At 38.6% G+C, this 15,030-nt stretch overlaps 1 protein-coding gene across 1 annotated transcript in view; it reads left to right on the plus strand.

Annotated features, from left to right (window-relative positions):
* SLIT3 (slit guidance ligand 3) overlaps positions 1-15,030 on the plus strand; it is a 531,529-nt gene that overhangs the window by 432,573 nt on the left and 83,926 nt on the right. The window contains exons 22-25 of the mRNA XM_027779712.2: positions 2,112-2,180; positions 3,301-3,372; positions 3,553-3,624; positions 10,958-11,029. Coding sequence (XP_027635513.1) covers positions 2,112-2,180; positions 3,301-3,372; positions 3,553-3,624; positions 10,958-11,029 — 285 coding nt within the window. The remainder of the gene's footprint in view (positions 1-2,111; positions 2,181-3,300; positions 3,373-3,552; positions 3,625-10,957; positions 11,030-15,030) is intronic.

Here is a 15,030-nt window from a genome sequence, read left to right on the forward strand (position 1 = left end):
CTTGCTGAGTATGAATATCCATGGGAGGTGTAAATGCAGTGTAACTAACCTGTACTCTGGTTTGTGATAATCTGCATCAGCAGAGCAGCTGCCACTACTTTGCAAGGGCTGACTGTTTACTGTGCAACACTGGCACTCGATGCTTGTGATCTTTGTGAATGGAGAGATTAATTTGTTCAATAGTTTGGGTTTTTTTCATTAGGGAAGGATTTTTCTTTTGGTTAAAAATTCAAAAGCCTGTAGTCCCACTTGTCCAACCTTATCCTAGCAGCAGCTGGGTCAGCTCCAACGCATGCTAAGTAACTCTGCCTTGATGGGATCCTGTGCACAGGCAGAATGGGTTACCATGAGGCTGGGGTAGTTTAGTTGGAGTAATCTAGTTGAAAAGAGAGCTGAAGCAGCAGAAAATGGTGAGAGGGCATTGTGCTGAAATAGAAGAGGGGGAAAAAAAATGTGTTGGTTTTAAAATGTATTATGTAAGAAATTCTGTTAGTGTTTACAGATTTTATTTTTAAATAATGTAAAAATAAAGTTTGTGTGAAAATTTTCTTGGATTTAGTTTACACAAGTATCTCTGTGTTGTTACAGTTAATGCAGAGGGGGAACATGCAACACAGTAACAGTCTATTATTGCTGTTTGCTATAGTAAATGCAGAATAAGGAGGTCTGTTGCCAAAGAAAAGGCAATTGTATGTGTGGAATAAAAATTCTTAAAATTATTATCAGATTATATTTTCAGTAGTAGAGGCAGCGCATTAAGTGTTCTGGTGTCTGTGGGCTGCATTTTCTGGATGTGCTTGATTATCTTCCAAAACACACCACGTCGATTGCATTTGCCCATGTCTACCTTAGGAAAAATCCCCCAAAATATCTTGTAAGGAAGGGAAATACCATTTCACACTTTATCCTCACCTGTGGAGGGAGGAGTGCCTTCCTCCTACACAGTACTTTCTGAGGAGGTTGGATTTGTGTCCTAGGTGGATATGGTTTCTGGCAGAGGTCTGGAGGATTACTTTGACAGTGTTGTGGCACCACAGTGGTCAGATTCCATTGCAGACTTGTATCTTCCAGGGATGCAGTTTCACTCAAAACCCAAGGTTAAGGGAAAGAATTCCAGCTCTGTCTCTGTCATTTTATAGTAAGCGGGAAAATCACCATATCCCATTGCTACCACAGATAGCTGTGGAGTCTTGAGTACCCAAGCTCTCTTCTAGGCAAACTTTGGGAAGGTATTATATTCGTTCAGGATTTTTCACTTGGTTTACTGAATGTTCATGTCCCTTAGTGGACAAAAACTGAAAAATACAGGTACTATATGCCTGTGTGAGGACACAGGATTACCCCAAAAGACTTTAGCCCTACTGTACATCTGTCTGAATAGAGACATATTCAGTGGTGTCTCAAACTTCCACCCTGGAAACATAAGCTATTTTATTAAATACACTTAGTGCTTGTAGGAGGAGCCTGTATTCAAAGAGAACTTGGTCTTTGGTCTTTGATTTGTACCTAATTTTCCTCCTGTACCAGCATAATTTGAAAAGGAAAGGTAAGGAGGGTATATATGCCACGGTAGGAATTGCTGTAATGGATGTGGCATCAAAGTCATGGGTGTCTGTGTTGACACTGGAGTAAGTGAGACTTTTTGCAACACAGAGACCTGGTGGTGCAGCTCCTCTTCCAGTTCTGTCTCTATGAGGAACTTACATGCACAAGACAAAAACTGTTCAAACAGGTCAGTCTGCACTCAGCATTCTTATAGAAACTTGTTACAGGTAACTTTACGTTCAGGGCACAAGCCATACAATTTTTCTCCCCTTCTTCAGTTACTGTCATAGAAGAACCAAATGGCCATTTCCGTTTGCTGTAGGCCAGAAATCCTTTATTTGCTCCCAAGCCTTCAAAAAAAAAAAAAAAAAAAAAAAAAGCTACTGTTATGCTTTGCATCTGGGATATTTCACTTATAAAGGACAAACTGTTATAGTTTCAAAGCAATAAATCAAAAATAATTTCCTTAGTGACTGCCTTTATATTTTCCTCATTCATGGTGCAGATTGAATGACAGGAGTTCTTGTTAACATGTTTGTGTAACTGTCAAATCTGACTTTTTTCAGATACCTGGAAGGAAACCATCTGACTGCTGTGCCGAAAGGGCTGTCCACCTTCAGACACCTGACACTGATGTAAGACACACGTGGTTTCATATCAAGAAAATCACATGACTTTCTGCACTGTGTTGTAGGCGGAACATAAATAATTACTATTTGGGGGGGTGTGGAACCCACAAAACAGAAAAACCTGATGTAATTTGAATTTGGAAAGAATTTCACAGTGGCCACTGCTGCCAGTAAGTGTTCATAAAGAGTGGAGAAAGAGCGAGGTGACTGAGAGCACCAGAGACCCTTCCTCTGCAGGAGCCTCCAGCCTCTGCAAAAGGACTAAACTCTTGCAGGCTGCTACAGTTTCGCTTGGCAGATTTATCTGTGTGAACCTGTAAAGGTCATTAACAGAGGAGGCTGCATTAATTTGTTCTAGGTGAGGCAGTATTTATAATGCTAAGGCAATGAAAATTTGCATAGCTGTTTTTCTGCTATGAACAGTCATACAGATCGGGACACAACTAGACTGTTCAGCAAGTTGCTCCCTGAAGTATGCAGGAGCAAAATTTCTTGGCTGAACTATTTATCAGAAATTTTCAAATGCTGTTTGAGTCAGCTGTGTAGATACTCAAGTCAAATAGGCAGAACAACCACAGACAAAACCAACATGGACCAGGAGACTGGAATCCTCTGTTTTAAGAGACTGTTTTATTTGGAAATATCCCTAATTTTATTTTTTTTTTCAAGGGAGGGCAACAACAAAAACAAATGTTCTGTTTGAGCCTAAAAAACTTTTTTAAAATGAAAAATTACATAATTTTTTTCTAGTAGCTGTCAATGTGAAGGGCACATGGAAATGGTATGCCTATAATATATTGCAAAGCAAGCTGGTACAGTAAATATTCAGCTGTGCTTGTATTATTTAATAATTTACTCTTCAAAAATTTTGCTTGTATTCACTGATTATTTTTTTTAATGCTGTATGCTGGAAATATGCCTTAGTATTTCTGAGTCTGAAGCTTTTTAGGGGAGTCTGATGTGCTTTGCTTTTAGAGCTTTTTCAAAGTTGATTAGAAAATATATCAGTTGATCATATGTGACTTTTGAATTGATTCAAGTATTTTGCAGATATTATTTATTTTTTTAAAAAACACATTTCTCAATTCCTACATATAAATTATATTTTATCTGTGTGTTTCTTCAGTGATTTGAGCAACAACAGCATAAGCGTATTGGCCAATTACACCTTCAGCAACATGACTCAGTTATCGACACTGTAAGTAGTCCAACATTTTGGTAACAGTTTTGATTGCTTTCCAGGCACCATCTTTGGTGTTGAACAATTAGTATATGTCTTGTTACTTAAGAATGTGGCTTACCATGCTTCTGTGTGGTTGAAATAGTAGTGAAATAATCAAAGAAAATACAATGTTGTAACTGTTCTCTCTTCTCCCAGCATTTTGAGTTACAATAGACTCCGGTGTATTCCAGTCCACGCGTTCAATGGGCTCAGGTCTCTTCGAGTGCTGTAAGTACCACTTCAGTGCAGCTGAGTTGCAGCTTATTAGAATGCTGTTGGTGGCAGGGAGGTTTTTAATGAGCAGATGGCTTTCACTTGATCCAGTAGTCATAAATATTTTCACACAATTAGCTTCAATGTACTTGTATTTAGGTGCAATATGTCCAGTAATGACTAGAGCAGGTGAACGCTAAACTTTGAAAAGAACCAATTACATACTTGCAGGATGAATGACTTTTCTGATAGTTCAGGGACAAGAACTATCAGGAAAACAGGCCTCCGAGCGACTGCATAGAGTCTGCTTGTCTCTTCTATTTGAACAATGTTTGGGTGCCCCACAATAAAGGACTTTTCTCTTGGTCTGTAAAAACTTGATAATATTTTACAGTGCAAGTTCCCACTGGATGCTTCAGCAAGAGCGTCTTTACTGAAAACTTGTGTATTTTTATAATATTTTCTATTAATTTAGATTTGTGAGCAAATTTTTACAGGAAAGAATGCAATCTGGAGAGAAGTTAGAAGTCCCCACACTAAAACAATGAGGAAGTCAAGCCAGAGGCTGGGCGCCAGAAACGCTGAGATGGTGGCACACTGAGAGATGTCCATGTGTGATTTCTTTCTGTGGAAATTCTTTTCTGCACTCTTTATTTCCAGTGTAGCTGCTTTCAGCAGCATTCTGGACTGAACAATTTGTTTACAAACTCTTCTGAAAGTCATCTTCTTTACATTGCCACAGAGTGTGGGCTGTGGGCCTGTTCCTTGCAGTAAGCAGTGCCCACCCCCACCCCAGCTTTTCCTAAGCACCTTCTGCTTCCTGCTTCAGTCTTGTGTTTACTGTCCCTCACTCCCCATCTGTCCCATCAGAACCAAACCTTGAGTTGAGTTTGCTCAGTTGTTTGTGTGGACATGTGACACCATGTGCAGCTGTCAGGGCAAGGTGGAGAAACCATCTTCCTCCCCATGGCCCAGCAACACAAGTGGGTCATCCTTACTGGCACAGTAAACAGGAAGCAGATAAATTAAATAGCTTATCTGTGATGCAATTGTTCAGTCCACTGAAGGAGAAAGAGCTTTGAACACTAAAAGATCAGGACAGAGGAGCTGAATAATATGTCCTGAGTGCTTTGAAACTTCTTATGAGTAATTTCTATTTTTTTTAAAAACTTAGGTGTCATTCACATGCAGAAGTTTCTGTATGTGAAGTGGTTGCTGTGTGTTGACTCCCCAAGTGTGGCATTAAGGTGTTGACATGGGCAGTATTGCAACTGCAGAAGCAATAAGGCAATGCTGTTTCTCTGAGCTCTTCCGCAGTTGTTTAATGGTAAAATACATATCTAGGTTTCAACCTCCTTACAAGACAGCTTTAGGTTCCCAGTTTTCATTAGTAAACCCAAGGAAGGTACATGAGTTGAATTTGGTGTTCTAAGTTTGGCTTGAGACTGTGATTTCTAGTGCACTAGGATGGTCACATTTGAGCTGTTACATGGGTCCTGAAATTCTGCCACGGATTAATATATTCTGTTTCATGGCCAATTAAATTATTCCATATGGAGCTGTCTTCTGGCCTGCTTCTGATACTCAAGCTAGTTTGGGACTCTCTACCCTGAATTGCAGTGTAGATATACCATGCCTCACTCTTTCCAACAGCTACAATTTGTCTTCTCACTTCTGTTCTCGCAGGCCATGTATAGACAGAAACAAAGAGCAGTATTTTAATAACAGCTATTATCTTTTGGCTTTTTAAAATATGTGCTAATCAAATAAAAAAAAAAAACCTTTCTCCTTCAAGGGAGAAGCCTTTCCTGTCTTGCACAGAGTAGCACAAGTGACATGAAGCCTAAATGGGAATTTCTGCCTCTGCTTCATGCATTTGGAAGCCTCCAAATAGATTTGATTTATGACGACCCACAAAACTCTGGTATCAGCTACAACTTTTGCCACGTGTCATCTATGTTGTTATTAAAAATCAATTCTCCAGAGAGAAAATGGCTTCCAAGTGACAGTGTGCAATCTGTTATTGTCAGTTATTTATTATCCATATTCTTTGGGGAGTTTAAAAGAGAAAACATCAGCAAAACAATTTCCTTGTGGGTTGGGGTTTTTTTTTTCTAAATAGGAAGAATATAAAGGTCTCATTACCTTTGGCTGTGCATGCCTTTGAAGGTAGCAGACCCTTCTCATACAGGCTTTTGTGTCTGCCAAATTCCTTATGTTTTCTTTACTTTTTACCTCTATAGTAAATAAAATACATATTTGAAAATCAGAATAATCATAGATGTATGATGAAGTTGATCCTTGACAGATACTTGGTTCTGTCCTCCCTCTCTTACATTTTTCAGCACAAGCCCAACTGAAAACTGCACAGTCAACATGTTTATGTTTACGCCTGAATATATATCAGTGTTTACATAATCAGGCTTTTAATCCTCAGTCTTCACGTGGCTTATTCATAACGGCAGCCAAAGTGTGCTGGGGAGCAATTTCAATGTAGAGCCTTAGGATTTTTTTTAATAAGCAAAAGTCAATATCAGAAGTTTTTTGCACCAAAATTATTGCAGTGAAAAATTGTAGGTTTGTTGGGGTTTTTTTGGTTTGGGGGTTTATTTGTCCAAAGCTTGGTTTTTTTAGAAGATAAATGTAAACAAGTTAAAAAGCTGAGATTGACACAAATTAATTATAAATATTAGAACTCTCTGGTATGCCTGAACTGATTATTTTTAACATTATTTTTATTGGTGACGATATTGTAACTACTGATATTTTGTCCTGATTTAATTAAGAAGCAAAGTCCAGAAAGAAAAATACTTTCTTAGATCACTAAACAAATTTTCCGTGTTATGTTTATGAAAAAAAAAAGTTAAAATGAGCTACAGAATGTTCTACTAACATGAGATAGTCTAGTTTTACTAAAAGCTGATTGCTATTTACTACAGTTCAAAGCTCACACAGACATAGTCATATGTGTGATGATAAAACTCACACTAATACTCTTCAGGCACAACCTTGGAACCAAGTTGTGCAATATACTTTCATTGTTGGATGCTGGACTGATTTGACCTGACAGAAATATTCTTTGGCTTTTTTTTTTTTTTTTTTTTTTTTTTGGTGGGGTTTTGATTTTGTTTTTTTTCGTTGCAGAACAACTACTTGTATTTGCCCAGTCAATCTGTAAAAGGTGCTATTCGTAGGAGCACTGAGCAGTGACACGGTGTCTTCCTGTGACACCTGGGTTGTATTGGTTCCTGCAGGGTTTGGCATCCTTTGGGGGGTTCATTGTAGGTGGTTTTGCTTGATGGGAGGTGGCTCTAAGCTCAGCCAAGCTCTTAGCCACATTTCTGCCTTTACAGAGTAGATCATTGTTGACTGAAAAAGCATCCCCTTTGTATCTGTAGTAACATAATGTTATAAAACAGTAGGCTAGGAGGCTGGACTTGGGAACAGCTAGTAAAAGAAAAACCAACCCAAAAAGCCCAGCCCAAAAGGGTATGTTTTATTCATTTCCTTACCTGAAAACGAAGTAAAAAGTTAGTGACATTACACGTAGAAGAATTTTTTTTTGTTCCAAGAATTCAAGTGTTTTGTTACTCTGTGCTCTGAGAGGAGACCCATGTCACCTTAAATTCATATCTCTGCTGTTTAACAGCATTTAGACAAGAAGATACCTAGAAGTTGTGCTTTCGAGGGAGATCACACACAAACCCAATCTCCTGCTACGAGCAGCTGCCCGGCCTGGTGGGCGAGGGAGAGGCTGTGGCTGGTGTGTCCTGGGCCTTAGTGAAGCCTCTGACACCGTCTCCCACAGCCTCTCCTGCAGCCACCGGCTGCTCATGGCTGCCCGGGGGGCTCTGCGCTGGGGTCAAAGCTGGCTGGGCGGCCGGGCCGGAGAGCGGTGGGGAATGGAGTCACATCCCGCTGGCCCCTCGAACCCTGGGTTCGGGTTTGGGCCCCTCACGGCCAGAGGGACATGGAGGGGCTGGAGCGTGTCCAGAGCCGGGCACGGGGCTGGGGAAGGGGCTGGGGCACAAGTGCCGGGAGGGGCGGCGGGGGGAACTGGGGGGTTTAGTCTGGAGAAGGCTCCGGGGGGACCTTATCGCTCCCCACAGCTGCCTGACAGGGGCTGTAGGCAGGGGGGTCGGTCTCTGCGCCCAGGTAACAAGTGACAGGACAAGAGGAAACGGCCTCAAGTTGCACCAGGGGAGGTTTAGATGGGATATTAGGAACAAATTTTTCATGGAAAGGGTGGTCAGGCACTGGACCAGGCTGCTCAGAGAGGTCGTGGAACAGCCATCTCTGGAAGTGTTTATAAAAGACATGTATGTGGCACTTAGGGACATGGTTTAGTGATGGACTTGGCAGTCCTGGGTTGACGGCTGGACTTGATGATCTCAAAGGTCTTTTCCAACCTAAATGATTCTATGATCAATGTGTGTACTTTAACTGCCCAAATGTTTAGGATTTTATTTGACCATTTGCTTGTAAGGATTGTTGGTATAAAAATGTGTTCCTGTTGTTGATCCAAGAGGAGAAACATTTTTATTGCACTGTTGAATTCTCTTGCCACTATTTATTATCATGGATTTTGAGTTTTTTAGCATTCATCATTTCATTTTAGCTGCATGGGTGATGATGTTGCTGACATGATTTTTTTATTAAGGTGCAGGCATTTGTGTCCAGGAAACATACCTCAGTGTTTGAGATATGTAGTCAAGCCATTAATTCCAAATGCTTTTTTATTTTTGATGGTTTTACCTTCTTACAAACAAATGACATTTTCATTCTCCAGCTTCTCTTAGAAGTTTCCAAGACTTCTAGAAAGGAAATGCATCTCTTCAAAGTGTAAACACAACTGATATGACATAAAGATAAATACAAGTTCTGCTGTCAGTTCAGAGAGAATAGTCTTGCATGTCTTTAAGTAATTTAAAAGATCAGAATCTAAGGTCATTATGAGTGGCTGCTAATTTAAATATGCTCATTGCATTGAAGGAGGGAACGTTTGATGGCAAGTTATTGACCAGGTCTGATCTTGCATCCTCATACCAACAAAAATACTTATTTAATAGCTGTGGGGTATGTCTCAGTCATTTGGTCATTCTGTATAGAATTAGTGAGTGCTTTATCTGGAGTTACTGTGTGGGAGCTCATATCCTTCCTGTTCCTGTTTGGATTAATTGCTTGGAGATCCATCCTTACATATGCCAAGTATTATTACTAATAGCCAAAATCTAGGTATGATTAAAAGAAAATTTCAGAATCAGGATGTTGGAAGAGGAAGTTTTTAATATACTGGCATCAGGAACTGGAGACAGATGCCAGCAGGATAACTCTGCTGTAGCTTTTGTGATTTCATGCTCTGCAGAAAAACTTTGCAGTACAATAAGATAGAAATTGCAGCTGCAGTGAGCAGCTGTGAAATGTGATCGTAGTAACATTGCTTATGCTCAGATAGTTCACAGCCCACGGTAGGGCCAGCCTCATAGGAGGCAGCACAAAGGTGTATCTTCCCCTGGCAAGTTAGGCTTTCCTTGCTGTGTGTATGCTGGTGTAAGGGTGTGTAAAGGTAGAATTGTTAGGAATTATAAGGCGTCATGTAGATCCTGGTGAAGCTTATAGTGGTGTTAGGGAAGAAAGGGTGCAAAAAGAGATGCTTTCATTTTCCTCTGGAGCTGTTGTGTATTTCTGTGGCCCCAGATGTTTGGTTTGTTTTAAATAAACTCAGTGTGCACCATTTTGAGAATCTGTACAGTCACAGAAATGAAAAATAAGATGTGATTGCTGTGTTCTGCAAACCACCAGGTAAATTGGAAAATAAATGACTCGAGGGAAGGAGCTGCTACAAAACTGACACACAGCAGGTTTCTGTTTTCCACCCTCCTCTGCCACATCTGGAGCACTGACAATAATTCCTGGACCTGGGAAAGAGGATATAAAGAATACAGCAGTTTTCTATAACTTAACCAGCTCATGGGAGAAGTGCAAAAGAAAATGTAATTTTAAAATATTGATGTCTTTTTCCTTTGCACATTTTCTACCAACTTTTGTTGAAGAAACGGCTAGTAAGATGCAGTGGAATCAACTCCTGTTGGCTCTTACAAATTCTTTCTGTCTGTTACTATGTGAAGTAGCAAACTAGTATTCAGTGACACGCAAACAAGAAAAGTTAGAATAAACTATAAATATTTTTATCTGTGCTTTTTTTTGCCACATGATTTTCTAGTGAGGCAGAGGATGCAGAAGCTGAATAGCTGATTTTATTTATGAAATAAAACTTTACACAGTGGTGTGTCTTCTCTGGTACATTTTCTGGATAGTTTTTATACAGTTGTCACCTGTAGCATCCTGTGCCCTCCCGCACACTCATTTGCTGCTGCATATTCTCCTGTCTGATCATAGCCTTGGTGCTGCAAGAAGTGATCTTCCTCTCTATTTGTCTGTCACAACCTCCAGTGCTGGTGCCTTGCTTTGTAGCAGGGCCTTCAGTTGCAATTGCAATGAAAACCACAGGTAATCAGAAATAATGATCTTTTACTCTTCTGCCTGCCACTTTGAATACAAGTATTGTGCTCTACAAGGTGCAAGAAAAATCTTTCCATTTATGCTTGCCTATGTAACACATACCTAATACACAATAGATAAATGTATTTCTTAGAGAAGAGAGAAAGTGGCTGCTTAAATTGTCCTGGAAACAGTGAAGAACCCTTTCACAAGGATCCTGAAAACCCTGCTAGAAGAACATTAGTTTCTTTGTGCCAGGTGAATAATGCCCTATACCAGCTATTTTCAAGCATTTTCCCTGGTAGCATAAATGTATTTCTGAAACAGATTTTAAAAATACCACACGAATAGGTGTTTCCTACTGTAAAGGGAATTTCCTACTGAATGGGAAGCTAGAATGTGAAAGTGCAGCTATATATGCCCTCATGGACCTTTGTTCTCTCCTAGGATCTCTGTAAAGTCAATATTTAATTTAACTTTCACGGTTCCTATTTTCCCTGTTCTGTTTTTTTCTGTGTTTCCAGCTAATGGAATTCTATAAAGGAATATACATCTATATGTGCAAGTCTGCTTGTCATCAATACACTTTTAACAGCATAAATAGTATGTCACCTTTTTAATTTAAAACATTAGTCACCAACAATTCTGATTGTATCATTATTTTAAATGCCAACATCTAGAAGTAGAAGTAATAAAGCATGGAAGCTCATGAGTTGTGAAGCATGCAGAAACTCCCAAAGAAGCAAAATTAAATGTCTGTCTTAAGCACCAATTCTTTCACTTGTGGAAAGAAGATAAACTGCTGTGGTTTGATGTTTGATGATACTGTGCTTCTCTCTTCTTCTAGGACACTCCATGGAAATGATATTTCCAGTGTTCCTGAAGGTTCTTTCAGTGACCTGGTGTCCCTGTCCCACCTGTAAGTACTTCTGTCTGAGCTCATCTGTTTGATTGATGGCTTCAGATTTATAAGACAGTAAATATTATCACAAATTTAAGTTTGTATGGCTTTTCTGGTTTTCCTGCTCACTTTCCATATTATGCTCTGGATATTCATAGTGCATCTCTTCAAAGGAAATAAAAAAATACTAGAACCTGTTGTTACTAGTTACCAAAATATTTTCTTAAGGAAAACCAAATGAGCAACTGTGACAGTTTCCTCTTCTGTGGACTTTGTGCTTGAGGCTTTTTTTCAGCATTGTCTATGTGAAATGCAGAGTGTGTTATGGTCTGAGAGTGAGACAGGAAACCTCCCACAAAAAGCAAATATTAAGCAAATGTGAATTCTTTGCCTAATAAGTGTCATATGTTTTGCATACTGAAATGTTGTCAGTATATGAACTTGTTGATGAATCACTACTTCAGACATATATATTTAATCATATGGAAATTGGTCATTTCACAGCATTAATACTTCATTCCATAATTTGCAAAAATTATTACACATTTCAGACATTTCAGGAAATTATTGTTGTATTGGTGTAGATCCAGGATATTTTTAAATGCAATTAAGTTGATGAAAGAACTGTGAAGACAAATAACTGCAGTTGTTATAATATAAACCTGAAGTGAAACACTTGATGCCAAAAGAGTGAACAGAAAATGTTTTTTCACTGAGATAATGTGTGATACTTCACATTATTAGACAATGAATGTAAAGAAAAAGTGATTTTGTGTAGCATGTTTCTTGATTATTGTCCTCAAGTAATAAGAAGATTGTGCGTCTTGGTCATTTTGTGAAGTGACTAGTTTCACAAGCTGATATGGATATTTTCTGCTCTGATGCTGCCCTTGTGCATGTGAGTTGATGTATACACACATTGAGACATACAGACAGATATGTGTGCATTTAACCTAAGGTTTATACCTAACTTTCTCTCTTTACAACCTTACACATGCCCTCCAGAATACTTACCTGAACACAAGGTTCAGTTCATATTTTACATATTTTCTGGACAGCAAATATGTCCTCGGACTGCTTATTTCTGTGTAACAGCTTTCTGTCCCCGTTTCTGTCTGGGCAATAAAAAAGAAAGATATCTCAGGTGGGTAGGGACAGAAATCATATGTGAGCGACTTAGGCAATTTCAACTTCAGCTGAGGAATAACCTTCTCTCTTTCAAGCTTACATCTTGGTATCTAAGTCAGAGAAAATATTCGTTTTGCACAAAATTTATTTCTTCTTCATTTTCCCAGTATAGTCATTTTGTGTGTTGTTTTGGAATAAAAGTCTAACTGAGCTGAAGTCCCATACCTCCTTTTGGAAGTGCTGTGGCACCTTCCATACTGGCAATCTGGCTTCTGAGGGTATTTTTAGAACTCAAGAGATAAACATATCATGCCCCATTTGTTTGGATTTTCCTCGGGGTTTACTTTAAATGAAGTGCAGATACAATTTTCCTGGGTAAACTGTTCACCTTAGGGAGTGATAAAAACCCCTTTGGCCCAATACAATCACTGCAGTCTATCTGTTTAGATATATGTGCTGCCAGAAATGTAAAATACACAAAGCTCAAATGAACAGTAATAAATAGGATCCATAAAATAAATAAGACCTGTCTGGGGTGTAATTTGCACAGTTGAACAATTGAATTTTACAGTACAATTGTGCTTTCCAGTTTCTTAGAGAGGATTCTGGAACTTTTAGCAACAACAGTGATTTTGCTCTTCACATTCCAGAAAAAGCTATGCTTATTCAAACAAAGTCATACATAATGAAAAATTCATTTTGAGCTCTTCCTGATATATAGATCTTCAAGGAGAAAGCATGCTCTTGGAATAATTTTGAAAATGATACAAGGCTTGCTACTTATCAAACTTCTAATGTATGGGAGAACAAACTTTTATGATAAATTTACAAGCTGTGTGGCTAAGGGTAGGATAGGTATTAGGTCTGGAGAAAGCTGATACTACCAAGGTGTTGAGCAGGATGATCAGCCTGAGCCTTCTGCAGCAGTAGAGTTTGGCAGGGGGTGGGGGGAGAGGAAGAGGGAGCGTATCAAATTAACCTCTAGAATGGCAAAGAAATATTTGTGTAGCATTGACAAAACTATTGATTTTAGTTGAGTCTTTTGCAATAGCTTTAAATTGGTCTGTAATAAGAAGAACAAAACTGAGATCTAGCTACTTCAATCACTTTTTCCATAACTGTTTAAAGCCTACAAGAAAATGTTCACCAAATTTCCTTCGCATTGTAAACATCAGATTGTTGTAATGTAACTATGATGACAAACTGTGTAGCTGGTATACCTCACTAAAGACAGCGGAAGGTTTGTATGTGGTATACACACACTAGTTTTGCTTACTATGTATTGCTTTATTTACTTCCGTCATACAGTCATCTATTTAAGCCATGACTCTACTAACTCGTTTAGTCCAGGGCAATGATAAAAATGTTACAGCACTACTGAAGGATCACATATATCAATACTTCAAAAGAACCCCAAATCCATTGGAGTAGAACCGAGACTGCTCAAGTCAGTTCCTGAATTTGCTGCCCTCTCCGTTCACTGCTACACACAACTCTGTAACTGACTCAGTTTCCCAGACACTGCCCACACATAAACTGACTCCTCAGCCCTCCAGGGACTCCCTAGAGTATTGCTGGGCACAACAGGTATTTCTGTCAAATATATTTTCGATCAACAGCTCAGATTCCTAATCCTGTTAAATCATCTCATCTTTACTCAGATTTATGTTAGTTACCTATAAAAATAAGCTGTCCCCTCCTCTGTTTATCCACGTTATCATGGCTAGCGTTATTTTAATTCACTTTATTCTAAGTTGCCTCAAAAAAAAAAAATGGTCTGAACAGAAATATCTGCACAACATTTTGAAAATGCTTGTGGTGGTATTTTATTACAGCACAAGATATTTTTACCTTCTGGAAATACTTTGCTATAATGGGCAAAAAAGTAGAGACAGTATGTTAGAACTCATGAATGAAAACACAAGAATTCACTGTAGTTCCTAGAAATGAAGAAAAAAACGAAAACAAAACCACAAACAAAAGAACGGAAAGATACATGTGATAATTTCTGCAGTTGTACAATAATGGTATTGGTAATCATTTCTAGTGCCTATACAGCAGCTAATGTAGTTTACAAAAATTCATTAACATGGTTACTAGCTTTCCATTGTCCTCCCACTCCCTTTTTATATATGGTAGTTACTCAACGCTAAAGTTAATTTCTCGGTCCAACTTTCACTGCTGGATTATGTTTGACCTTGGACAAGTGAGCCAGTTGATCACAGTTACAGGGTCAAAAAGTCAACCCAGTAGTTTTTTTCCATTGTAAGCAATGGATTTACAGAAGGAATGGATGGCTTTTTTTTAATACTGTGCTGTACCACACATTTAATTTTGATGAATGAGCCCTAGACAGGGTTTGAACCTATGAACTCTCATTATGAATCTGTCTAGGGCACAGTGGGTTCATTAGTCACTCCAATAGAAATCTATCAACAAATTTACTGGGGTTTCTATCTTAATATCCTGTCTAATATGTTTTTATTTGAAAGAAGCTTGAGTTTAAAATGCCATCTTAAAATAGTTTATAACATATGCAGAAATAGTAAAGTCTAAAACCAAATTTGAATTACTGGTTTCTTTAGTATCTCTTCCGTATGCTAATATTTATTTAGTTAATTTTCTTCCCATGGCAATTCAGGTGTTTTACAGCTAAAGCTTTACATTTACTTTCAGCAAAATAAATTTAGACTTCCAACCTGCATTTCTTCACACCTTCAAAAATCATTTTAAAACAGAGTTTTCTGAAGTCTGGACTTTGTAATTGGCTGATTGCCTGTAAAGACACTTTCTTTAACAGAAAAAATAGTATAAATGAGCCAAGGTAGCACCTAAATTTAAGGTAATAAGTTTTGTTTTCTTTTGGATAGATCTCCTTGAATAATGAAAAT

Source organism: Falco peregrinus, chromosome 8 (genome assembly GCF_023634155.1).
Source record: "Falco peregrinus isolate bFalPer1 chromosome 8, bFalPer1.pri, whole genome shotgun sequence".
NCBI lineage: Eukaryota > Metazoa > Chordata > Aves > Falconiformes > Falconidae > Falco > Falco peregrinus.